This window comes from Bombyx mandarina, chromosome 19 (genome assembly GCF_030267445.1).
Source record: "Bombyx mandarina strain Sakado chromosome 19, ASM3026744v2".
NCBI lineage: Eukaryota > Metazoa > Arthropoda > Insecta > Lepidoptera > Bombycidae > Bombyx > Bombyx mandarina.
The window spans coordinates 4,462,975-4,489,328 of NC_143225.1; the positions used below are offsets into that span (position 1 = coordinate 4,462,975).

Below are 26,354 nucleotides of genomic sequence, written 5' to 3' on the forward strand. Positions count from 1 at the left end.
GCAAACGATCCCATTCCATACAAATATGAGCTAACTTTTACGCTATCGAGAACGTTAAAAAACTCGCACTAAGCACACTGACAACTAAAGGATGCGCACTTCGCGAATGCTTCTACTACCGGAACGTAATCGAGATCCGCTGAGAAAATCAGGCGAAAAACTTAATGTTAGGGTTAATGCTAAGAGCTAGGTTTCACATTGAATTCTGATGAGTTGGAACTGATTTCAGAGATCAGTCATCGTACTTGCCCATAATTACGGTGACTGATATCAGCTTTGGACTTAAACTTCTAACAGTAACGTAAAAGGACGGGTCTAGGGAAATATTTTCACACATATTTACATCACTATTACGTATTGTATGAAGATTAATTCCGGTGTTTTTTTCCTATCTATAGTGATAGCCTTGAGAGGCTATATCAGCTTTACCTTAGGGTGTAGGTGAGCTTTCGGGGCTCAAACCGGAGGTGTTGCTAACACTGGCCCTAGCAAGAGCAGTGTTTCGCAGAATCTACCACCGGATCGGAAACGCGACCCACGTGAGAAGATCCGCCGAGAAACTCAGTGGGCTGTGTCTATGGGTTAATTTACTCGCCGAGCTTTCATCGCAAGCGACGGGTTCGGTGAAGACGGTAACCGGTGCTTGAAGTTACCTAAAAGCACCGTTAATGAATCGGGAGGAAATTTCTGGTTTTACTGGTGGTAGGACCTCTTGCGAGTCCCCGCGGGTAGATACCACTACCCTGCCTGTAATGCGTTTCGGTATGAAGGGTGGGGCAGCCGTTGTAACTATACTTGAGACTTTAGAACTTATATCACAAGGTAGGTGGCGCATTTACGTTGTAGATGTCTATGGGCTCCAGTACCATCTAAGCAATAAAAAAAACGGTTAATTCTCTAGTAATTACTCTAATGGATAATGTTTTTTCACAGAACACGCTACGCACCCCTGTGTACACCACATCGCAGCGACGAAACGCTATGGGTGTGGGACTTGTGTTCGAGTCGGACCTCTGGACCACTGAGCACTGCAGTCATTGGATACTGCAGGGCGTCTGTCTCATTATGAACACCGATTAATTTTACCTATATAAGTTTATTGATAGAAGATAGCGAAGGCCTACTACTGTTATTACGTAGTTTGATTTAAGTTGTTTTTTTTTTGGTTAAGGCTTTCTTTTATTACCATAGATGTTAAAGTAACTTAATGCTTTGCTCTTCTATATTTAAATAGGTAGAGACAAAACAGTTTAGTCCCTTTTCTTGTCTGTTTGCAAACCAATTCCCTTTTTTTATTTCTCGGCTGTTAAATTTGAAGCAATTTTTCATAAAAAATTTTTATTGACCTTGTAGGCATACGAGCATACGGCCCACCTGATGGTGAGTGGTTACCGTCGCCCATGGACTTCAGCAATGCCAGGGGCAGAGCCAAGCCGCTGCCTACCGCTTAATACTCTCCACAAGCCTCGTTTGAAGAAGGACATGTCATAACGCTCGGGAAACACCGTGGGAGGGGAGCTCATTCCATAGCCGGATGGTACGTGACAAAAACGACCTCTGGAAACGCACTGTGGATGACCGCAGTGGCTCCAGGTAGTATGGATGAACTCTACTCCGGTGGCGGGCGGTGCGATGGTAAAAACGAGATGCTGGTATAATCTCGAACAACTCCTCAGAGCACTCCCCATGGAACATACGGTACAAAATACAAAGAGACCGAAGTCCCTCCGCAGACCCAGAGGTTCCAAACGATCCGTGAAAATGGGATTATCGACAATCCTAACGGCCCTCCTTTGTATGGAGTCAAATGGAAGAAACTGGTATTCCATTCCACACCTTAACAAGATGTCAATAACAAAAAGAAAGCGAAAATGTAATATGGCATAAATTTAATAACAAATGATATGACAATAAAGGATTATTGTTAAGTTTTGAACACAAGACGGACTAATTTAATTTAATAGCATTTTCAATTAAAAAAGCAATTTGAGATACAGCATCGTTTCATAGCTTTTAACACAGCCTCTTGAACGCACGTTCCCAAAAGTTTTTTTAATTTACCTACAGACAGACGAGAAAATTCATTGCCGGATGTATACCTACACCGGATAATTACTACAAGTCATTAATTTATTATTCGAAATCTGAATGTTGTCTAGTATGTCTTTGTGGGGGCCTTCGAATGTGGGACATGAATATTATTATAATGTAATAATTTTAAAAACGAAAACATCATAAATTTGGTACGGATACAAAGGTTAGATTCGCCATTTTCTTTATACTTACTTCCATTAGTTTAAATTTAAATATATTTTTTTAATTTTAAGTTTATTTATTTTTATTTTTCTGCACATTGGAGCCTGATTTATAATTAAATAAAAATACATTTTGTATTGGTAACTTTATAATTGTTGGATGTAATTGTTTGGTTTCCCGAATTCAAGTTACTATTGTTATTTTCATGATTTCATGTAGTCAATTACGAATGAATAAAATAAGACTCGCAAAGAAATCTGTTTATTTTATTTTTACTTTACTTGACTAGCTTTGATTCACGCATTCTTTGCTTTAACTTGAGGCAGACACAAATTATAGAAAGACGAACTCAGGAAATCATGGAGTGGTTGCCACTTCACCCAGCCATGTTCTTGTAGATAATTTTTACGTGGTTGTTTTCCAACATAGTGTGGATCCTGAGAAAAATGACAGGATTATTATAAAGTAGTCGTGGCCTAAAGGATAAGAGATAAGACGTCCGGTGTATTTGTATCTTGCGATGCAACGGTGTTCGAATTCTGCTGGCAAGTACTAATTTTTCTAATGAAATACGTACTGTAAAATGTTCACGATTTACTTCCACGCCTCACGGTGAAGGAATAACATCGTGTAATAAAAACCAAGCATTATAATTTGCGTAATTACTGGTGGTAGGACTTCTTGCGAGTCTGCTCGGGTAGGTGCCACCACTCTGCCTATTTCTGCCGTGAAGCAGTAATGCGTTTCAGTTTAAACAAATCGGGCAACCACTGTACTATAAAAATGAGACCTTAGAACTCATACTTCAATAACCACTTAATATCAGGTTGGCCGTGAGCTCGTCCACCCACACGTTACCCATGCGGATTCACAAGACACCCTACCATCAGTAATTACGCAGCTTATAATTTTTCAAGTCTGATTTTTAGTATATGATGTTTTTCCTTCACCATCAAAATCAATTGTGAACATTTGTTAAAAACATATTTCCTACTTAATAAATGTTCATATACTTATATAAAAATATACCTAAATATAATGCTGAATTTATTAATGAATACTTACGACCACCAATAAACTGGCACCATGGTCTCCAATATGAATGCCCATGATCCCTTTAGATGAGCAATCAACATCTCCTCCCATCATTACGGGACTGCTGTACTCAATGAAGTGTTTGACTAAGGCATCCACAATAGTTTTAAGATCGTCTCCTTTGTTTATATGAATAATTTTACATGGAACATCAAATAGTTTATCAATTACCAAGCAAACCTAAAACATTTTTATATTGCTTTCAATAGCAGCAAGTGAATCCTGTCACTAATGGATATTAGCAATAAGCACACAACAAAGTCATTAAATGGTTTTAACAGAATTTAATTATATAATAAAAGTTGAGTTTAAGGTTAAATGAGGTTTCATAGTTGCCTTCTCGTTCATATTATTGGATTGGAAGTACTGCATAATTTTCAATGATCGGAGGCGCTGGAGGGGCATTACAGGGAGTAAAATCCTGTCGGAATATGTTAGTCTTGACACTCAGCAGTGAAGAAATGATGCGAGGAAAAGAAGGAGTACATAATTGTATATATTTTTTTTCTAATTTAACTTATACAAAGGCTATTCGTTTTTTTTAAATATGTACTTACAGTTGGTTATGGGCAAGTATTAATGTTTTTACTAAGTAAAAGCACAACTAGCAATTATAATGAATACCACTAGCTTGCATACCTGTGCTATAATTTGTTACAATTAGAACAAAAATAAATTTAAATGGTCAAAATTAATTTGCATACTTCACAATTTATTTTCAATGTACAAATACCTCAAAACTGCCAATCCACTGTCTCGAACCAATAAACGTTTTGGGTTTATCTTCCAAGTCAACCAGTATCGATTGTATCTCTCGAATTGAAGGTACAGCAACATCCATATGATTTAATTTCTGCCAGGAACATATCGTCTGAAGGGTTCTATAACCGCAACCCCAGCCCTTAAATGTAAAGTTGTTCAATAAATTATGTGTGATACAACAACATTATAACCTCTAAATGTTGTCATTGCCTATTGTAATCAAAAGTTAATAAAACTTTACCCTATCATCAAATCCATCACACAAGTAATGATAATATTCATAATTTCCTTTAATTAAATATGATTTTCCTGTTTGTTTTGATACTAAAGATTCATGGATGTTTACCAACAAATTTGACATTCTGGATTTAGCTGATATGACAATATATATTTTTTAAGGTATTTTATGACCTGGTAACTAAGGCTTTTAAGTCATGTCTTATTTTAGTTTTCATTCTTAATTTTATGAAAAATGATAATATGGAGTGAAATGAAATGAAATTAAATGAAATGAAGATGATTAATTTGAACATTAATCAACTGCGATGAAACTAAATGAAAATAGAAATAATATTACTGATATTATTTTTCATCCAATATCAACTCTTTGGTGGTCATTTACTGAGACTTTTTCTGTAGACTTTTTGGAGGACCCCGAGAAGTTATTGATTTGACAATAGATAGATAGACATAGACTATCTTGATTCTCCTGCACTGAAGTATGAAACCTAAAGGTCTATGTTCTCCTTTTCATAGTGTGACTGACATCAATGTCAGTTATGTAAAGTAGGACTATAGGATATATATATTATGACTATGACACAGTCGATTTGAATTACTTAAATAGTGTGCATAAATAATGCCCTTAAAATACCCCTGGTGGTAGGACCACTTGTGAGTCCGCGCGGGTAGGTACCACCGCCCCGCCTATTTCTGCCGTGAAGCAGTAATGCGTTTCGGTTTGAAGGGTGGGGTAGCCGTTGTAACTATACTGAGAGCTTAGAATTTATATCTCAAGGTGAATGGCGCATTTACGTTGTAGATGTCTATGGGCTCCAGTAACCACTTAACACCAGGTGGGCTGTGAGCTCGTCCAGCCATATGAGCAATAAAAAAAAAATACAAGATACTTTGTTTTTCGTAATCTTACATGTCCCAAAACAACAAATTTATTTTTTAGTACAGGTTCATCCTACGGCTGCTACTGTGAGACCTCACCTGTAAATATCGTTTGGTGTTTCGGTTCGAAGGGTAATATGACGGCAACTACAACATAATTTAGACTCTTCTCTCATTTCACAAAATGAGTATCGGTATTACAGACGCTATTGGCTTTGGAATGACCAACTAGCGCGGGTCGAAAATTAAGCAATAAAAACTGGTACTCCTCGACCTTGCGGTGTTCACCTCGCCTTTAATAAACCGTTAGACCGATCGCATATAAACAAAAATCATAGCGAATTTAAAAAGTTGACGTTGCAAGGATACACCGTCACGTACTGGATATGTGTAGGTATTAGGTATACGTCTTACATAATTATAATTATATCGCAAAGATGTTTCACCTCAAAAATATAATTTAACGCTTTAGAGTCATTGATGTATTTATTATTTTTATATATCAATGTTTAAAGTCAAGGTTAACGGCGACATTTGGCGCGTGTTGTCTTATCACTTGAACGATGTGTGTGTTGGTGCGGAAGAACACAAATAAGTACAGCTGCAAACTTTAAAATATTGCAACAGAATCAATAACTTTTTTTTTATTGCTTATATGAGTGGAGAAGATTGACATACAGTCACGATCCTCAGCATTGAGGGAACGACCAGAAAGAAGAAAAAATAAGATATGAGTGGACGAGCTAACAGCCCACCTGATGTTAAGTGGTTACTGGAGCCCATAGACATCCACAACGTAAATGCGCCACCCACCTTGAGATATAAGTTCTAAGGTCTCAAGTATAGTTACAACTCAACTTTTACTTTTCCATTATGTTTTATTACCACTTGTATTTACAAATGCATTTTCTAATTACACAAAACCGATGATTTGTTCTCGAAACAGACCGTTTCTAGGAAAAGAGTTAACAATAAATTTGCAATTCAAAAACATGACTGATTACCGGAATCGGTACAGAAAAATGTGTTTTGTATGTAGACACAAGAATTGTTTGAATTACAATATTTACTCAGGTCATCGCAGGTTATCTGTACACTATATAAGAGAGTGATCGCCTAAAATTTAAGCACAACTTTAATATTTTCGCCTGTGATAACTCGTGATCATATAAAAATGAAATTCTTCATGGTAAGTTTTCATTAAGTTTTTAATTTTCTTAACTTGCTTAAATACGATTTAATCCGTTCCGATTAAATTTTACTTACTCTAATTGTTATTAAGACGTGTGAGAATAATTTCACGTATAGGTATATTGTATGTTTTGCCTTCGTTTACTTTCAAAGACAAGCAAAAAAAAAGAAAGTAATCGTGATAGTCCGTTACAGACTAAAACATAACATACAATGACTATTATTTACTATGTAACTAATTTTATTATTTTTAAATATTTTATCTCGCTTACTTTCCCTTTAAATTGAAATCTTAAGAAAAAGTTAAATTAAAAAAAAAAAACTTTTGTGTAAGCAATTTGAAAACTATACCTACCAACGAAAAGACAACATACTAAGTAATATTATCGTTATCCAAGTAATAATTGCTTATCGTCTTAATTAAAAATTAAAATTTCATTGTTTGCTTGTGTTTGCGTTTCGCTGTAGATGTCGATTTATATTTTAAATACTAAATAACCTGAAAGAGCTCTGAGTATCGAAAATACCTTTTTTAATTAACCATTGTGTAGATAAACCGGATTTTCTTTAGGTGAGATACATTATTAGCTTAACAATGGCCGTTTAACTGCTCAACAACTTAATGTGATGTGCTTGCAGCAATAATTATCGTTATTTCAAAGTAACCAAGAATTTACGAAATTAATTAGATGTACATATAAATAATTAGACAACGATCAGTCCCAGAGCAGCCGTTCGAACGAACTCCTTCCTACAAGCTCCTAGATAACTAGCTAGTATAAATACATACACTAGTTTCCATCTTATTTTTACTGGTTTATAGCACGCAGACGTTAACAAATTAATATGACGCATATTACCTCTTTTTTTTTATTGCTTATCTTATTGTGTTCAGAATCTTACGCTAGATTTTGCTTCATAAAATTCGGTTGGTACTACATAGTTTGACATGACAAATTAAACAAAACAAAGAGGTCACCTAAAAACTAACAGGGCATAAATACCTAAACCACTTCAAAAAAAAAAGCCAGGTGGTAGTGGTATTGTCTGAGGACTAGTATAGTGAGGACTACCTACTGAAAAAAAAAACAGTTCGATATACAAAAATAGGTAATGCCCATTACTAAAATACAGATGATTACGTAATAAAAATATTGTTTCACACGATCTAACCGCAAACTTGTCTTTTGTTTGCACACGTCTGTGTGTATATATAAATACCAGGAAATAGGTTTTTTTTAATACGAAGGTGACCTTAACATGACTTATTTAATAAAACCTCAGCTTGTGTTTACATTTTTTTTTTAACGACACCAATGCTAAGCACCCAAATATCCAAATTATCTAAATATCCTAAAATATATATGTATATCCTGGATAAATATTCAAAATTTTTTATCACAATAAAAAAATGTTAATCCAAATACGCACACTTTTTGACATGAGTTAATTGCATAGATGTGAGGACGAGCTCACAGCTCACATGGTGTTAAGTGATTACCGGAGCCCATAGACATCTACAACGTAAATGCCGCCACCCACCTTGAGATATGAGTTCTAAGGTCTCAGTATACTTACAACGGCTGCCCCACCCTTCAAACCGAAACGCATTACTACTTCACGGCAGAAATAGTTAGGGTAGTGGTACCTACTCGTGCGGACTGACAAGAGGTCCTACCACCATTGATAGAAATAACCTTTGTAATTCTCATACATAGTCATTGTAGCTGTAATTGTACACTATATAGTAAGCCTATAAATCATCACTGTTTTTTTATCCTGAAATTAGAACTTCAATCTTATCGTTTTTATCTCGTGCCGTGATATTCTAGATAACGATTGTTTTTGTATTTACTTGCCAGTGTATATAATTCAACGATCGAAAAATGAAGTTTATATATTGTGTTTTACAGATTTTCGTCCTCGCTCTGCTGGCTATGGCCAACGCTCAAGGTACGAAGCAGCTGATTTAAGAAAAACATTTTCAACCATACTTTTATTACTATATAATATAGAGGTTTATTCTGTACATATTTATAAATACATGTCTGCGGTATAATTTACGAAATGTAACGATTATGTGAATTTTTATTATTTCGACGCGTGGTCATATTGCTCTAGCCACCTATTTTAAAATCTTAAGAACAATCAAAAATACCTACACCAAAAAATAGCTTAATTTTTTTTTAACATTTACACAAAAACACAATTTTATTGTAGGTTATGATTACCTACACATAAAGTATTGATTAAAAAATGTCTGTGTATTTGAATTAAATTGACATCATATACTCGTAGACTTATCCAAGATAAAAGGTGCTCAATAACTATTGAACGTAAAGAACTTGCTTTTACTATTTCTCTTCTTTCTATTCTAACTCTCTCCTTTTCCTCTCTCCTCTTCTAGACCCCGTTAAGGTAGTGGAAAACGCTGACTCAGGTTCGTAACTCAAAGGGATGAAAATGTTGCATTTGGCATTTGGCATGCTATAAAAATGGCGGTATCTGTCACGCTTTATAACCGAATACGTTTTGCTTTTACTAACAACGGTAACGATTTCTTTTTTCCAGTTCGTGACGCGAAAAAACGTTACGGTGGTACGTTTTTACTCTTTATTCAATCTTGTACTAAAGAATAAAATAATAATAATATAAATAATAATAAGATTAATATTTTTGTCAAAAAAACTATGAAATTTACTCTTTTTCAGTGAACGTCGTCGATAATAATAATCCTGGACACGGTACGTACGATTTAAAAAAAAAAAAAAATAGGTAAATAATAAAATTCGTTTTACATTACCGTTTTCGATTAAATCAAATACCGTCGTAATTTTTTTCAGTTAACGTGGTGGACAATAACCATCCGGGTCACGGTATGTTAAAAATTAGCAAAAAACAAAACGAACATTATTAAAAAAAAATAAGCATCTCACTTCTTCTCATTCTAAAAGATAACGTGTCTCTTGAAAACTTTTCCTTTCTTCTTTCTCTTCCTTATTTTTGTAACTTAATACGCTTTTGCTTGGCATTGGTTGGTATTTTTCAGTGGATATTGTTGACAACCCTAATTCGGGCCACCAATTTCTAGGCAAAAAATTCTAGGTAAAAATCAAAACCTTTTTTGTTAATTGAATGTGATTGAATTTCACGTACGTAAGTCCCTAAAATGCAAGGATATCTCTAACCTTTCCTAATCTAATAAATATTCGTAAGAAGAATACTAGATTCTACCATGTTGTGTTTCTCAGGTTTTTGAAGCTCTCAATTAATTACTCAATATTGCGTAATTGATCCGTAGCTTTCTTTAAAAAAAAATACCATTGACTATGTTACAACAATTCCAATTTCAAGTAACTGAAATGTGTACCTACAAAAGTAGACCATAACTACCCCTGACATTGCTAATGTCAATGAGAATCGGTGAACTACCAACTACAGATGGCCGGTATGCTCGTCGGCTTATTAACGTTAAAAACAATGTCGAGGGGTAAAAGGCAATTTGGTCCAAGCGACATATTTACGATTTTAAAAATAAAAACATAAATAAAAATTCTTCAGCTATTTGAATAGAGTAAACTTAATTGAAGTTCAATTAAAAAAATACAAATGTTGAGACTAATACCTACTAAATAAAACGGACCTATAATTACAAAGATAAATGTCTCGTATTAAGCGAGATATCGTTTAAATCAAATGGTCTTTTACCCCTCGATAAATAGATATAATGTTTAAAATAAATTAAAAGTTACTACAAATGTTCCTACGTCGCACTTTAAAGCCTTCGTCAAACAGAACGCGTAATTAGCGCACGTCAGAGCGCTAAACTGACGCCGCGCTATGACGCCGAGATGTGTTGTACTACTATGGTAACATACCGTCAAACAGAGCCCCAGCGCTATAAGTACGCAGCGCTCTGTAGCGGCGTTAGGACGCTTTGACGTCAGGCGTTGTAATTTTTTACAAATTTTATTTTACCGTTCGAGTGAATGTGTATTAAAATACTAGATAATGCCCAAAAAAATGATATAAATATGTAGTTAGAAAATACCCATGCTTATACAATGCCACATCTGAATCACTCGATTCTTATTATTTTTAAATTTTCACACTGCTATCGAAAGGCACTATGATTTGGCGAATGCGTTGCGTCAAGGCGCGTTAGACTCATGACATGAAAAGAGCGCGACGTTAAGTACGGGGCGCTAAGTACGCGTTCTGTTTGACGAAGGCTTAAGACTAATAAAAAAATAACAACCTATATACATGTGTGCGTGTGCACCTACAATGCTGTTGACAGTGTTTATTTTTTGTCACTTCTACTAAGCACAAGAAACATTAATAATTTTCCTGCAAATCGTTTACTTGATATGACGAAAATGGCGTATTTAACACAGCATCACTGTTGATAATGAAAACATACGGATTTTTTAAAAACAATAATTCAATATAATGATCGAAAATTTAGCGTCATTATAATTCGTGATTAATGTTATAAATATTATAAAAATGGGTAGGTTGAGTGAAGCAACTATTAAATTATTTTCGCAATGAATACATTTCAATTATATAATACATAATATACATATAATACATTTCAAAATAATACACAAAATTCGCTCAGCAAACGTTAAGGATAGGGTAAAAATTTAATGTAAAACTTTTATGAATTTATTACTACGTAATCGTGTACTATTATGTAACAGTTACTGATAAATATTTTTAATTATTTCAGTTCTCATCTCGAACCGTAAGTGATTTACTTGTAATTATCTTATGCTTCAATTTATGCAGCTGTTCATATAAAATATCTTTGAAAATATGGTAAATGTTAAATTATTGTTTAAATCCATTTTTACGGTTTTACAGCGGATCCTGGCTTTTCTCGGCCCGTAATCGGTGAGTTTCAAATAATTTAGAAATGAATTTATAAAAATAAATACATTAATAAAAATGAATTATTAATAATAATAAAACTTTAACACGAAAATGCCATTTTTATTTTTAGGTCAACCCGGATACGTGCCAATAAGTAAGTGTAAAAAAATATTATTCAAATAAGATAAGAATTCCTAAAACAAATGATTATTTTATAGCTACGTGTAATATTACCCGTTAATAAAGATGAAAAACATTTTAGGTACTGGACCTGCGTACGTAAACCGTCCCTACAACAGACCCCAGAGGCCAAGTAAGACAGTTAATAATTAAAACTAATTTTAACGGTTTTATTTCACATCATCGGTTTTATGTAATTTCCGAAAATTGTAAAGTATTCTAAACGTCAGATATAAATAACAGGACAATAAAAAAAGGCGAGATTAATTCGTAAAAACATTTTTAATTACATCTACGACTCCAACGAAAGCTTTGAGATGTAACGTATATTTCACATAGTCATGGATTTAATCTTGAAATATTTTTTCATTAAAGTATAAAATTGTAAAAAATCGTTCGTACGAGATTGAAGAAAAGCTGCGTTTTTTTGAAGTGAATCTTCTTTAGGCCCCTTGAGAGTAAAATTCACAGCGACATATTCGTTACGGCTAGAGAGAAAAGATACAATTTAGGACGAACGAGAGCGAGAAAATAAACAGAGCGTCTCGCGAACCACTCGACCGTGAAGAGAGGGAGAGGACAAAGCAAGCAAAGTCGTTTCTCTCATATACAGCATTCCAAGAGGAATTTGATTCAAGGATGAAAAATGAAGAAATCCACAGTACCACACGCCGCAAAAGAACTTACACTTCTTTCAAGCGCTCCAAGTTGCACGCGCACTATTTCTTTTAAATTTATTATTTATTATTAGCTTAAGCGTGTTATCACCTGGGTACGTCTTAAATACTTCGTAATAACTCTCAATGACTGTTTAGTATTATTACAATAGTTTATTTACACTCACGTCTACTATTGTCTGTTTTTATTTATGTATTAATACAATGTAACTATACTTGAGACCTTAGAACTTATATCTCAAGGTGGGTGGCGCATTTATTTTGTAGACGTCTATGGGCGTAACCACTTAACACCAGGTGGGCTGTAAGCTCGTCCACACATCCAACTAATAAAAAAAAAAGTAAAGCCAAAGATATTTATATTTCTTTATTTTTAAATTAGCCCCGTTCCCCGGAGCTCGCGGTGGGAAGTAAGCAACGCAATGCCACACGCACACACACACACACAAGACATAATACAAAGAAAAAAAAAAGCATAAAAATTACGTTCCGAAAAATTTTAAAACTCTTTTGTGAAAAAATTATTTATCTATATTTTGTTTTTTCTATAGAATGTTTGTAACAGTTTTGTTATTCTTCAACAAATGTAAGATTAAATCGCATGAACTTTATTGTTTGATTTTTACCCTGATTTACTTATTCCTTTTAGACGTGTCCGATTAAAATCCTAATTATGTAAATAAAGTGAAATTGCATTCATTGGGCTTTTATCGCTGAGAATTTCATTAAAACTGTTTATTTCTGTTTGCATGATCTATCTAATCCTATTTAGCATGAACAATATATAATAATATAACAATCAAAGTGCTATCGAAATTATTAAAAAAAATCGTTTTGTATTGTGTTATTTTGAATTCGCGATAAGGTTTGTTAAAGGATCAATAGAGTATCTGTACGGAACTGTACGATAAACACTCCTTGCAAAGAGCATTCCATGTTCTTTTTTGATGTTAATATAATGAATGTAAGACTTACTAATAATGAACCAAAGTTTATCGATAGCTTTTTACAAGTACCTACACATGTTTTTAACCGTGCATGATATCGTTAATTATGTAATGCATGATATAGTTTAATTAAAATGATACACGTCCGTATAATTCAAGTAATATAATTAGATTTTTTATGTGCTGATACTGATATGTGTGGTATCTTGCGATCATCACAGCAAAGCGTGGTCAAGTTTCACTAGTCTAATATACTCGTAAAATACATAATAGAACATAATAATAATTCATTATTTACAAACAATCTTTATTTTCAATTTAAATCGTAAACCGTAGTAATTTTAATAATTTAAAGTGATATATGTATTATGAATGTAAACGAACTGTATAACCTTATATCAAATCTTGCGCAACAAATTTCTCTTTCTAGTAACATATTTTAAGACATCTATTTCTTTTTTCAGTTGTGATCAATGACCGTGAGTATTAACAAAATAATTGAATTATATTTTTCTTTCTATAATCCACTAGAATACAGGGTGTGTACAGGCGTGTTACCGAAAGCGATACGATAAAAAACCAGATAAGCCCACAATAAATGGAAAATATACATTCATTTACTTCATTTTATTCCTTTTCATTATTTTATTTTTTTGAGATTCGTTCTCAATCGTGTCACTATTAAAGAATGATTGTGATCGTCATGTAGTGTTTGACTGACGATCACACAGGGGCAGACTTGATGCGTTTCACGATGTCCCTCCATCCCTCCCTGATCGAGGCACTGCACTAATTTAGAGGACCTCCCACTACAGTTTTAATTTGGTCGATCCATCGCATTTGTGACCTCCCGCGCGGTCTTGTACCGTCAACCCTTCCCTGTACAACGAAATGTTCTATGGACCGGCCATTTGAGATAAATCAACATAACTTCATTCCTCTCCAGTTCATTGTTGATTAAACGAAGTATGTAACAGTGATCAGTCACTGTTTCTAATCTTCATATCTCTCTTCATATCTTCAAATCTTCATATCTGTGTTCAAATATTTTATCTCTTCATAGATTTCGACAGATAAAAGATTAAAAGAAGAAAAAATTCGACATTGGTAGTTATGGTATCACATGAAACCATACTGCAAAAAAAAGAAGAGTTGTTTGTTAAAAAGGCAAACTAACGCGAAAACATTTGTGGATAGCACCCGCGTTCCCGCGCGACCGTAGATTCGGCGCGTCAATTTCAAAACATAGTTTTTTTTCCCTACCTAAGCTGATAGCCTTGAGAGGCTATAACAGCGTAGCCGGGCGAGTAGATGAGCTCACGGGGCTCAAACCGGGAGCGTTGCTAACACGAACCCTAGCAAGAGCAGTGCTTCGCAGAATCTACCACCGGCTCGGAAACGCGACCCACTGAGAAGATCCGGCGAGAAACTCAGTGCGCTGTGTCTGTGGATTAAAAACATTGTTACATTGCGAGTAATGCATACACAAAAAGTCAATTTTTTTTTTTGTGCTATCATTTTAGGGATCAAAAGCAGTATTACTTTTGGGAGCCGAGTGCGATACACCCTGTATAATAGATTTACAATATTTTTTTAAACAGTTTCTCCAATAAATTCCGTATTTATATTACATAATACCTACAATTACGAATAGCAAGAACCCTGTTCACTTAACATCGCTTACTTAATAAAGAGTATTTGCAAAAGTAATAATTGAATTGAAGCAAATATATAGTATTCTAATAATTATCATCCATTATTTTTTCATTTCGATTTTGTTTTTCAGCCGATCCATTCTTTGCCCAGCCTACTGTAGGTGAGTTGTAGTTGAAAATGTAATATAATCACATATATGTTTACGACATTTTTTGAAATGTGACTCACCAACTGAAAAAAGGAACTTAGACTTCATTGTAAAATGTCCTTAGCGAACTTAATAGTATAATGAAAGTGATTTTAGATGTAGGAGTCGTAGAACATTAAATAAATTCTTAAATCTTAGGTCGTTATTCCAGAAACTCAAAACATATACAAATTCGTGGAACGCCCAATTTTTTATTCATAAATACTCTCTTAAATTTGCGCAAATTCAGTTTTTAAATAAAATTTGGAGCTTTTATACTTAAAAATTATCACAATTATATATAATCTTCGTGTTCTTAGTATGGGATTTTGTTTGCTTTGTATATGATTTATTTTAGGGAGCATAATAGGGAACCATGAAAAAAAAACAATATTAGTTTAAATGGAAAGTTTTAAATAATGTATAATATAATAAAAAAATTCAAGCGTTGAACGTTTTCAATCATATATTAATTGAATAATGTTTCGTACCTAAAGTCCGTATGTACCTTAAAATCACTGTTATTCTAAGACTGGTTCGCATTGCATACTCTATTTGTGAAATAACTTGACCCACACTTTAAAACTACTAGTGAAACGCACGTATAGCTGTGGTCATCGCTAAACACATATCGCACCTTTAGAATTAAAGTGGCTTAACTAAAATTGTTAAGAAATTGATTTTTTTATTTGGAACAACTTACAAACAATGCCTTCTAAAAATTTATAAAATTAAACAGTCTCTTTTAATTTCGAAAAGGAAAAAGTGCTCTTTTCGTCTCTTTTAAATCAAGCACCTACCTTCAAATATTAAAATCTAAAAAATTACAATTCATCAAAAACATGAATGTTGGAATAAGCCTCTTCAATTGTTTATAAAGGTGCGTAATACATGGAATGGTATACACACGTTAGTTGAGATCGCTCGCGAATATTAAAAAAAAAAGTCACATATTATGTAAATTAATATTTTTGATTAATTCAAATAACAATTAAACACTCTCTTACGTGACTTTATTTTATTTTTTTCTAAAGTATTTTCAATATTCTATCTAGAATATAAAAATAAAATATATATAGAGTATAAAGTATTTTTAATACTGTTTCTAGAATATTGAAAATACTTTGGTAAGTTTTTTTATGAATGTCGATCATCTCTAATCACGGGCCGTCCACCTTCAAAACCTCAATTGCATTATTATTCTGTTTAATAACACGGAACGCATGATTACTTTACTGCAACTGCAAATGGGTAGCACAATAAGTTAGCCTTAACAGTGCCATCAAATTGCCTCTTCGTAGAACTTAGCATTGATATTAATTTGTGTTTTTTTTTTACAGGAAACGGCTACGAACCTATTGGTAAGTTATATTTTATCCCGTTCTATTGAAATTTTTTTATTTATTTTTTATTGCTTAGATGGCTGAACGAGCTATGTTATATAATATGTATTATGTATATGTTGTGATTTAATTGGGCGAAAATAAAGGTTAAATAAGAAATACTAGAAATAAAGAAAAAAGAATATACTAGAATAACAGATAGAATACTTAATTTTTATCTAGAAGCTTGAAATTTAAATAATTAACATTTTACAAAATAAATAGTCACTTAAAATAGTGAGATAAACTGGTTAGTTGTTTGTCTGGTGACCTATTCAGTATAGTTTTTGTGATAATTCCTTTTCGTTTAAAAACTGCATATAACATATCTATCACACACGGTTAGGTACCACCACCCTGCCTATTTCTGCCGTGAAGCAGTAATGCGTTTCGGTTTGAAGGGTGGGGCAGCCGCTGTAACTATACCTGAGACCTTAGAACTTATGTCTCAAGGTGGGTGGCACATTTACGTTGTAGATGTCTGTGGGCTTCAGTAACCACTTAACACCAGGTGGGCTGTGAGCTCGTCCACTTATCTAAGCAATAAAAAAAAAACACATTACAAATTTATAAGGCAACTCGATCATAATTCGATATTTTATCTTTTTCAGACAACCGCCCGTACATCGTTAATCCTCCCAGTAAGTACATGCATGCAGTGTTGGACTTACGCCAAGGCCACTAGCGGCTAGTCCTCAGAGACTCAGAGCGAAATCTTCAAGGCTGGCAAAAAACTGGGAGTGCGCAAAAAAAGGCTTAAAGAAGTGTGAAGTCATTCAAAATATTCCACGGCGAAGGAATAACATCGTATTATAAAAATCAAAGTCGTAAAATTATAATTTGCGTAATTACTGGTGGTAGGACCTCTTGAGAGTCCGCGCGGGTAGGTACCACCGCCCTGCCTAATTCTGCCGTGAAGCAGTGATGCGTTTCGGCTTGAAGGGTGGAGCAGCCGTTGTAACTATACTGAGATCTTAGAACTTATATCTCAAGGTGGGTGGCGCATTTACGTTGTAGATGTCCATGGGATCCAGTAACCACATAACACCAGGTGGGCTGTGAGCTCATCCACCCATCTAAGCAATAAAAAAAATAAAAAATTCATAAACCAAAAATAGATTTGCTTTATTAAAGTAAATTTTAGGTTTTTAGGTTTTGATTTCGCTCTATTTATGTAGGATTTAGATGACGGGACGGCAATTTTCATGGTGCCCCAGGGCCGCACTTAAATCTTGCTTAAATGCAACGGTAAACATGAATTTCATATTTTGAAAATTGCCGTTTTACTGTAAAAACGGAGACCTTAAAACTCATATCTTAAGGTGGAGGACGTCATTGACGTAGATGTCCATAGGCTCTAGTAACCACTTAACACTAAGTGGGCCGTCAGCTCGTTCACCCATATAAGCAATAAAAGAAAATTAAAAATTTTCTAATATTTGAAAGACCATTTTGTTTAAAAGCATAAAAGTATGATGCCAAATGTAGTTGTCAAAGGTAATTGACATCACAATGCGAATGCTGCCAATGCATTGAGATGTGAGATCGAAGCCTCGATAGTATTGTATACCTGTCCTGGTGAAACTGGAAAGGCCTCCGGGCCACCAGTAATCCTTCAATCATAAAAAAAAAAAAAAAAAGTGTATAAGGGCTGTCCCACAAAAACCGGAACATACTTAAACTCACAAGGGTAAATAAATAAACATCCTACCAGTAAACAAACACAAGCTACGTATCTGCATTCAATATTAACATTGACTTTTTATTTTCTTACAGAAGACTACAACCCTAATGGTAAGTGTAATATTCTTTTGTTTTTTTTCAAAACTAAAAGCCTTCGTATAAAACGTCACTCCTGATGATCTCTACTAGAAGCATTTGGACGTGAAAAATTAAAGCGCGAATGATACTTTTTTTTAACACAGACCCGTTAACTTCTAATTTATATATTAATACGTGAAGCAAAAACTTTGTATCCCTTTTTACGAAAATTGCGCGGACGGAGGAGCATGAAATTTTCTACACTTATAGAGAATATGGAGAAGAAGTGCACAATTCTAATATTTTTTTTAAATAATGCATAAAATATACATTAAATCAATAAAAAAAACATTACACACACTACATACCATGTATTTGACGCACACACGCATGCATACTATTTATTGTCAAACTTTTCTTCTTGACGTTTGTGGTCAAATTGAGAATAGATTAAATATTGTTTGTCTTTGTTAATATTTTTTATAGTGTAGTCTTGGCGAGATTTGTGATTATAGAAGTATAAAATACAATCATAATAGTGTACAAACTTACAATTCCAATTAGTTATAGTCGAATTTCGACTACTGCGGGACCTCTAGTTATTATAATTCCTACAATCGCTGTAATATAAGTCTTACTAACCGGAAAGTATACAGTGCAGAAATTGGCGCGAGTTTGGTTTCATTCGAACATCATACCAACACCACATTTTGTTTCTTGATGTAATTTCGTAATTCAATTTTAAATTTGATATTCAATATTAATATGTGCGTTTTTTTTTTCTTTTCTTACAGGAAACGGCTACGAACCTATCGGTGAGTAAAATTGTATGAATATAATACAAAATCGAATGTGATCGGAATTTTTAGGTTTTAAAACATTTTGTGTTGCAACACGTCCGGCTTGAGCCCCGAGAGCTCACCTACATCCTAGAGTAACACTGATATAGCCTCTCAAGGCTATCAGCATAGGCAGGAAAAAAATCATAAATGCTTACCCGATGTGAGAATAGAACCCACCACCCTTGGGCCCAACACCACTGAGTTAGTTAAAAATATACCAAGTGATTATAGCAAGCTTCATCACAATAGAATGCATGGTATAGGAACGCTTATATATATATACTTTAATATGCTATGTTTATACAAACGTCTTATGTTTATGAGTATATTTATATGCAGACATTGATTTTTATTTAACATATATATATACATATGGAGCCTCTGGGTCTGCGGAGGGACTTCGGTTCCCTCTGTATTTTATACCGTATGTTCCATGGGGAGTGCTCTGAGGAATTGTTCGAGATGATACCAGCATCTCGTTTTTACCATCGCACCGCCCGCCACCGGAGTAGAGTTCATCCATACTACCTAGAGCCACTGCGGTCATCCACAGTGCGTTTCCAGAGATCTTTTTTGCCACGTACCATCCGGCTATGGAATGAGCTCCCCTCCACGGTGTTTCCCGAGCGCTATGACATGTCCTTCTTCAAACGAGGCTTGTGGAGAGTATTAAGCGGTAGGCAGCGGCTTGGCTCTGCCCCTGGCATTGCTGAAGTCCATGGGCGACGGTAACCACTCACCATCAGGTGGGCCGTATGCCCGTCTGCCTACAAGGGCAATAAAAAAAAAATACGAGTATGTAGTTAGAAAAGAATTACTTACTGATGATTATACTGGTGGTAGGACCTCTTGGGAGTCCGCACGGGTAGGTACCACCACCACGCCTATTTCCGCCGTGAAGCAGTAATGCGTTTCGGTTCGAAGGGTGGGGTAGCCGTTGTAACTATACTGAGATCTTAGAACTTATATCTCGAGGTGGGTGGCGCATTTACGTTGTAAATGTCTATGGGCTCCAGTAACCACTTAACACCGGGTGGGCTGTGAGCTCGTCCATCCATCTAAGCAATAAAAAAATAAAAAAAATAAAAAATGATTTTTGTCTTTTATCTATTACAGACAACGGTGCATATTACGTGGACCCTCCCCGTAAGTAAACTCATACGTTGCATACTCAAACGTTGTATTTAATTTAGTTTTAAAAAGTCATATTTAAGAACTTATATATGCAAGAAAAATGCATGTTTTAAGTCCCCATCGGCAGGTACCACTAACCAGCCTATTTCTGCCGCGCGAAGCAAGTGTGCGTTTTGGTTTGAAGCCATTATACTACAAATTTGAATCTCAGACCTCATGTCTCTAGGTAGCGGCATTCACAATGTGTTGTGTTTGGGCTTAGATAACCACTTAACACCAGGCGGCCGGTAGGCTTGATTATCAGAGTAGGTATGCCATTTACAAAAAAAATACACTAAAATCAGGCAGCGGCTTGGCTCTGCTGAAGTCCATGGGCGACGGTAACCACTCACCATCAGGTGGGCCGTATGCTCGTCTGCCAACAAGGGCAATAAAAAAAAAAAAAAAAAAAGATTTTAGATTCCGCGAAGCATTGCTATGTCTAGTGCTATTGCTAGCAAATTGTCTCAGGCTCAGTTGTAATAACCCCTTAATTAAGCTAGCGAATAGATAAGGAAAAAACCTAACGATTTTAGTTTAAAGATAATTATGTATGTTACATATAATACATACACACAGCCCTCACATCACACACTAGATGTCGCTACTGGTACTTATTATTATTTTTGTTTGATAGACAATTAATACGTAAGAATCAAGAGCATTTTGATAATTTTCATTTTTTATATTTTTCACAGAAGGCCGACCTTACTTCAAGCCTACCCGTGAGTACATATAGATGAATTATACTTAATCACTACAATGCTTTGGAAAAACTAGGCCCTTTTTTTCGTATTGAGTGGAAAAAATAGTGAAAACATCCTCTAAGTCGGTCGTGTGAAAACTTATTTGTTTTGCCCTGATGCCAAACGAAAAAAGGGACATGCAATAATAATATGCATTTTAAACTCAAAATCGTTTGATTAATAATTATTAAAATGCATTCGAGGTATTAATGATCAAAAATTCTTACATGCCGGGCGTAACTGGAATATTCCTTTACACCGGTCACTCACATTCGCACGAATACGCAAACCCGCAAGTGCAGGACGACATTTGCAAATGATTATGCAAAGTTTTCGCTGCATTCGTAGTTTTGCAAGCTGTGTCGGTTTTTTAACAGACATCAAAGCGCGCGAACCGCGATCCTTCGCGTAGTCTCCCACACATTCGTGTGACCAGTTGCGCCCAGGATTGCTAAGGCAACGGGCGTTTCGCTATTTTCATAGATCGTGACGTCTACTGTGTAGCGTATCTTCGTCAAAAGAAATCCTATAAAAACAGCATGGCTGTTAATGATGTCTGAGAAAGAATTCAAAACCCCTTTTTTTTTCAATGTTCTATTGACGAATTAAAAAGGAGGAGAAATTCGTGAGACATTCGTAAACAAGTGTAGGAGGAAGCGCAAACGGGTTCGCAAATTGAGTACCGAACCCATTTGCACAGCCGCTAAGTTTGCGAATGAATGTTTGACGGCCCTTCACATGCGCGCAAACATTCGTACAATGTGCGCGCAAACATTCGTACAATGTACGAATATTTGCGCGCATGTGAGTGGCCGGCATTAGGCTATTAGCGAATAAGTGGAAAAAAGATCAAAAATTCTTACCATTAACATATCAACCAACGTCATTCTGTAATAATCAAATGAAGCAATTCCCGATGCTCTCTGACGTGCACAATTACGAGTAGTCTAATTAACGCAACCTATAATTGTCGAGTTTTAACAACTGTACTAATTATTAGTAGATAATGTATACAGAGTCGAAAGCAGTTTTTTTTTCTTTTTTCTTTTATTGCCCTTGTAGGGAGACGAGCATACGGCCCACCTGATGGTGAGTGGTTACCGTCGCCCATGGACTTCAGCAAAGCTAGTGGTAGAGCCAGGCCGCTGCCTACAAACCTAACCGCTCGCCTGGTGTTCGCTAACCACAATTAATATATTTTTTTCTATATTACAGCTTTCCCTGGTGCTCGCGTTGGAAAGTAAAGAATATCTTAGAAAATTAATAACGAAATAATGTATTAACAATATATTTCAAAATTTCATATGAATTTATGTCAACGGAATAAATAAATAAACAAATTGTAGTGCTTATTTTTTGTGTTTTAATTTTTTCATCTATAGTGCAAGTACTTGGCTACTATGTTATTTCATATTTTGAATCCTTCCTCAGGTTCCTTACGAACCAAGAAATTTTTATCCGGCTTTAACGTTCGTTTTAAGTTTCATTGGGAAAAAAATAAGGCCTTCATCAAAAAGTAAAAAAAAATATAATTTAGTTTTGAATAAAACTATTAATTAAGACTAAGCATTTTAAAACACTCATGTTGATCTATACAATGCAGTTGTGTCTAAAATCACACATCGGCTTGTAATTCAAATTACTATATTAAATTATTACAGTGACACCCTGTTTAGTATTTAACTATTTTTCTTTATTCACAGATAGAAACAATAAAAACATTGTAAGCCTGTGGCATTACATACAATCAACCAAACAAAATATAATACTTACTTCGATTATAAATGAGGATTAATTATTCAATAATTAAAACTATTTTCCGACTTATTTACATTAGCTTAATAATCAGTCCTATTTTAAAGTATTCCTCAAGCCGATGGATCCTCCTGTTCTAACGCTCATTTTATGGAAAAAGAGAAAGTTACTAGACCCAATACTGACATTGTTATACGCACTGGCCAACGCAACTTTAAAGACAATATTCTATACTTTTTTTTTCCTACCTGATGTTTCCTACCTAGGGGGTTATGCAAGCGTAACCGGGCGAGTTTTTTTTTTTATTGCCCTTGTAAGCAGACGAGCATACGGCCCGCCTGATGGTGAGTGGTTACCGTCGCCCATGGACCTCAGCAATGCCAGAGGCAGAGCCAAGCCGCTGCCTACCGTATTCTAGGGTCTCAAGTATAGTTACAACGGCTGCCCTGCCCTTCAAACCGAAACGCATTACTGCTTCACGGCAGAAATAGGCAGGGTGGTGGTACCTGCCCGCGCGGACTCACAAGAGGTCCTACCACCAGCATTAGCGATTTATACTGGCATTGCTGATGCCCTAGAGCGACCAACATTGTCGCTCGACTCCCGGATGTTCGTCTACCTACAAAGGCCTGCCTGCGTGATACAAGAGTCACTAATGATCAATTATATTTTTTTAAACGAAGAAAAATACATTAGTCAACTTCACCTATTCATTTTCCATGACAAGTACTTATCATTTCATTAAGAAATGATTAGACTAATTAATAAGAAGCTAATGACTTCTCTGTTACCGACCACATGTTATTGTCTAGGGTTTTTTTCTGCAATTGACATGTTCGTAATTAAATTATTACTATTGTCTTAGAAATTCTGTATATAAAGAGCGCAGGAATGATATTCAACAAAAAGGAAATCGACATCTCAACATGTCCAGACTTGCGGTAAGAGATTTTTATTTTTATTTTTTTGTGATATTTTTTTCAAATTTTAAACTTTAAATGGTTCTCCTGTAAAGTTGCAAATATGTCGTTAAAACCTTTAAGCCTTTACCTTAAAGCCTTTCACCCCTCAATATTCTTTTTTACTGTGGATGAGACGTATTGTGAAGACCTACCGGTATGTACTACAATCCTGCATACTTATTTCGCGAATGAATAACTTAATTTTCTACATGAAAGTATTCGCTCTTGGCATTGATATATAAAAACCCTTTTTTTTTTAATACATCAATGGCTCTTGGCGATAAGAAAACCGTGTATTTTTTGTTTAATAACCTAGCTCACAAATGTATTAAATTATTTTCTTAAAGGAAGTCATGAATAAGTAAAATGCAAAACCCTCTGATTTTATCATATCCATCTGTCTCCGTGGCACGACCTGTTAAAAGCATATTAGATAAATAGGTTCTCCGTTCCACTTAAATAATATTAGCAGTAAGCTGCGCTATGATGTGTTCTAGCAATGCCAATATTCGTGGGCAACAGTGACCACCAACTATAAGATGAACGATAAACTGATCCGCCTTTGGACACAATAAATGATTATATTCATTACTCGTTGTAATAATAATAAGAACGCTGGCTTGCTTCGCTGTAGCGGTAATACTTTTAAAAACTTAAACTTACGTTATATCTTGTGTTTGAGAGGACTCTTATCGTTGCTTAAGGAAAATATCGAATGCGACAACCAGATGCCATAACGCAAATAGGTATTACTCAGTAAATCTCCGTAATTTTAATATCTATCAGACTTAAAAACCTTAAGTATTAATTGATTTTACACGTTTCATTGGTGTTAATGTAGAAAGAATAGTACCTACTTACTTCTTTTTGCATAAAAAGTATCAACCACTATCTCTCACAACAAGTATAGAAATTTCATAGTAATCAGTTAAGTAGTCAGGACGTGAAAACATAACAAATAATGTAACTCACTTTCTTGTTACAATATTAATTATGTTCATAATAATACACAGCCAGAAATTTACATAGGGTCAAACGCGACTGAAACATGCATCTAAATGATCACATAATAAATGCATCTGTTATGTGAGATTTTCTTTCTATATTTATAAAAGTTTGTTTTGGAACGAAGTTCCTTATGGGACGATACGGAGGGGTACCCTAACCGGGAAAAACGTCCGTAACATAAAAAAATTATTAGTAATGCACTCAGTGTACGACTTCATTTTGTAATAACGTACAAAAAATAACATATTTTTTTATCATTCATTGACCACGATCTCAGGGCGTTCGTTTGCGCAATACACTAACTCATATGCCAACATCCGTGAATAAAGCGTACCACAATAAGTTCGCCCGTTACCGAATGACCGTGGGTTGTTGCGAAACCTCCAGTTTTATTTTCTATAGACCTCGAATAGAACTTAAAATTTATATTTTTTATTAAGGAACTTCGTTCCTATCCGGTGTCCCGCGACACCACACATCTTTTTTTTACATTATTGCCTTATTTATTGCTTTATTTACATTTTTATACAGATCATAGTTTGCGCGCTGATGTTAGTGGCCGTTGTAATCAGCATGGAGCTGCCATCGACAGCCAAACCTTTGGACCACGACGTGCCGGACCTAAAAAATCCCACAGACCATGGCCATAAGCCTCAGGAGCAGACGCATAAATCGCAGGAAGCACCGAAAATCCCCGACTCTAAAGACAATAAGGATCTTCAAAACGTCGGACAGATGGGAGGCAAAAACTAAAATGAAAATCATGAAGCCATTATAGGAAAGTCTTCGATGTATCAATTTTATTAATTAACAATTAATTCTACAAGCATATTAAATTCGACTGCAGCTGAATGTTTTGTTTTACTAGAGGTCCCGCAGTAGTCGAAATTCGACTATAATTCATTGGAATTGTAAGTTTGTACACTATTATGATTGTATTTTATACTTCTATAATCACAAATTTCGCCAAGACTACACTATAAAAAATATTAACAAAGACAAACAATATTTAATCTATTCTCAATTTGACAAAAGGCGTCAAGAACAAAAGTTTGACAATAAATAGTATGCCTGTTTTTGCGTCAAATACATGGTATGTAGTGTGTGTAATGTTTTCTTTATTGATTTAATGTATCTTTTATGCATTATTTTAAAAAAATATTAGCATTGTGCACTTCTTCTCTATATTCTCTATAAGTATGGAAAATTTCACACTCCTCCGTCCGCGCAATTTTCGTAAAAAGGGATACAAAGTTTTTGCTTCACGTATTAATTTAAAGATTCTTCGATCAATACTATTATTGATCGAAGGTTTTATTATAAAAAAAAAGAGTAACGTTTTTCCTAGCCAATGGCCAATAAAACAACCACTGTTTCTTTTATTCTGTTCTGATGAAATAAAACTTTTTTTTTCTTATTGCTTAAATGTGTGGACGAGCTCACAGCCCACCTGGTATTAAGCGGTTACTGGAGCCCATAGACATCTACAACGTAAATACGCCACCCACCTTGAGATATAAGTTCTAAGGTCTCAGTATAGTTACAACGGCTGCCACACCCTTCAAACCGAAGCGTATTACTGCTTCACGGCAGAAATAGGCAGGGCCGTGGTACCTACCCGTGCGAACTCACAAGAGGTCCTACCACCAGTAATTACGCAAATTATATTTTGCGGGTTTGATTTTTGTATTACACGATGTTATTCCTTCACCGTGGAAGTCAATCGTGAACATTTGTTAAGTACGTTTTTCATTAGAAAAATTGGTACCCGCCTTCG

The 26,354-nt window shown here is 34.9% G+C and overlaps 3 protein-coding genes and 1 long non-coding RNA gene across 18 annotated transcripts in view; 3 read left to right on the forward strand and 1 right to left on the reverse strand.

Moving 5' to 3' along the window:
- Dhc98D (Dynein heavy chain at 89D) overlaps positions 1 to 2,508 on the forward strand; it is a 109,075-nt gene extending 106,567 nt beyond the window's left edge. Inside the window, exon 92 of the mRNA XM_089735420.1 lies at positions 934 to 2,508. Coding sequence (XP_089591546.1) covers positions 934 to 1,080 — 147 coding nt within the window. The 3' untranslated portion in view covers positions 1,081 to 2,508. The remainder of the gene's footprint in view (positions 1 to 933) is intronic.
- Positions 2,387 to 4,514, reverse strand: Ufsp1 (UFM1 specific peptidase 1). The gene is made up of 4 exons (XM_028188577.2): positions 4,355 to 4,514; positions 4,085 to 4,252; positions 3,322 to 3,531; positions 2,387 to 2,693 (listed from the first exon to the last, which is right to left on the reverse strand). The coding sequence occupies exons 1-4, from the start codon at positions 4,472 to 4,474 to the stop codon at positions 2,553 to 2,555; spliced, it is 639 nt and encodes a 212-aa protein (XP_028044378.2). The 5' UTR covers positions 4,475 to 4,514; the 3' UTR covers positions 2,387 to 2,552.
- A 1,752-nt stretch (positions 4,515 to 6,266) lies between these two features.
- LOC114253636 (uncharacterized) lies at positions 6,267 to 22,204 on the forward strand. 15 transcript variants are annotated; one of them, XM_028169368.2, is made up of 19 exons: positions 6,273 to 6,421; positions 8,337 to 8,376; positions 8,831 to 8,863; positions 8,995 to 9,021; positions 9,135 to 9,167; positions 9,267 to 9,299; positions 11,159 to 11,173; positions 11,293 to 11,322; positions 11,432 to 11,455; positions 11,564 to 11,614; positions 13,570 to 13,584; positions 14,892 to 14,921; positions 16,289 to 16,309; positions 16,942 to 16,971; positions 18,107 to 18,124; positions 18,886 to 18,906; positions 20,050 to 20,079; positions 20,805 to 20,831; positions 22,068 to 22,204. In XM_028169368.2, exons 1-19 carry the CDS (start codon positions 6,407 to 6,409, stop codon positions 22,094 to 22,096), a joined length of 522 nt encoding a protein of 173 aa, XP_028025169.2. In that variant the 5' UTR covers positions 6,273 to 6,406; the 3' UTR covers positions 22,097 to 22,204. The 15 variants fall into 15 exon arrangements, with proteins under 15 accessions (XP_089591552.1, XP_089591548.1, XP_089591555.1 ...); XM_089735425.1 differs by lacking the exon at positions 6,273 to 6,421 and adding an exon at positions 6,910 to 6,994; XM_089735422.1 differs by lacking the exon at positions 20,805 to 20,831 and having other exon boundaries at positions 6,268 to 6,421.
- A 1,185-nt stretch (positions 22,205 to 23,389) lies between these two features.
- LOC149500820 (uncharacterized) lies at positions 23,390 to 25,429 on the forward strand. The gene is made up of 2 exons (XR_016324700.1): positions 23,390 to 23,548; positions 25,109 to 25,429. It is a non-coding gene; the product is annotated as an uncharacterized LOC149500820 (long non-coding RNA).
- Positions 25,430 to 26,354: the final 925 nt, after the last annotated feature.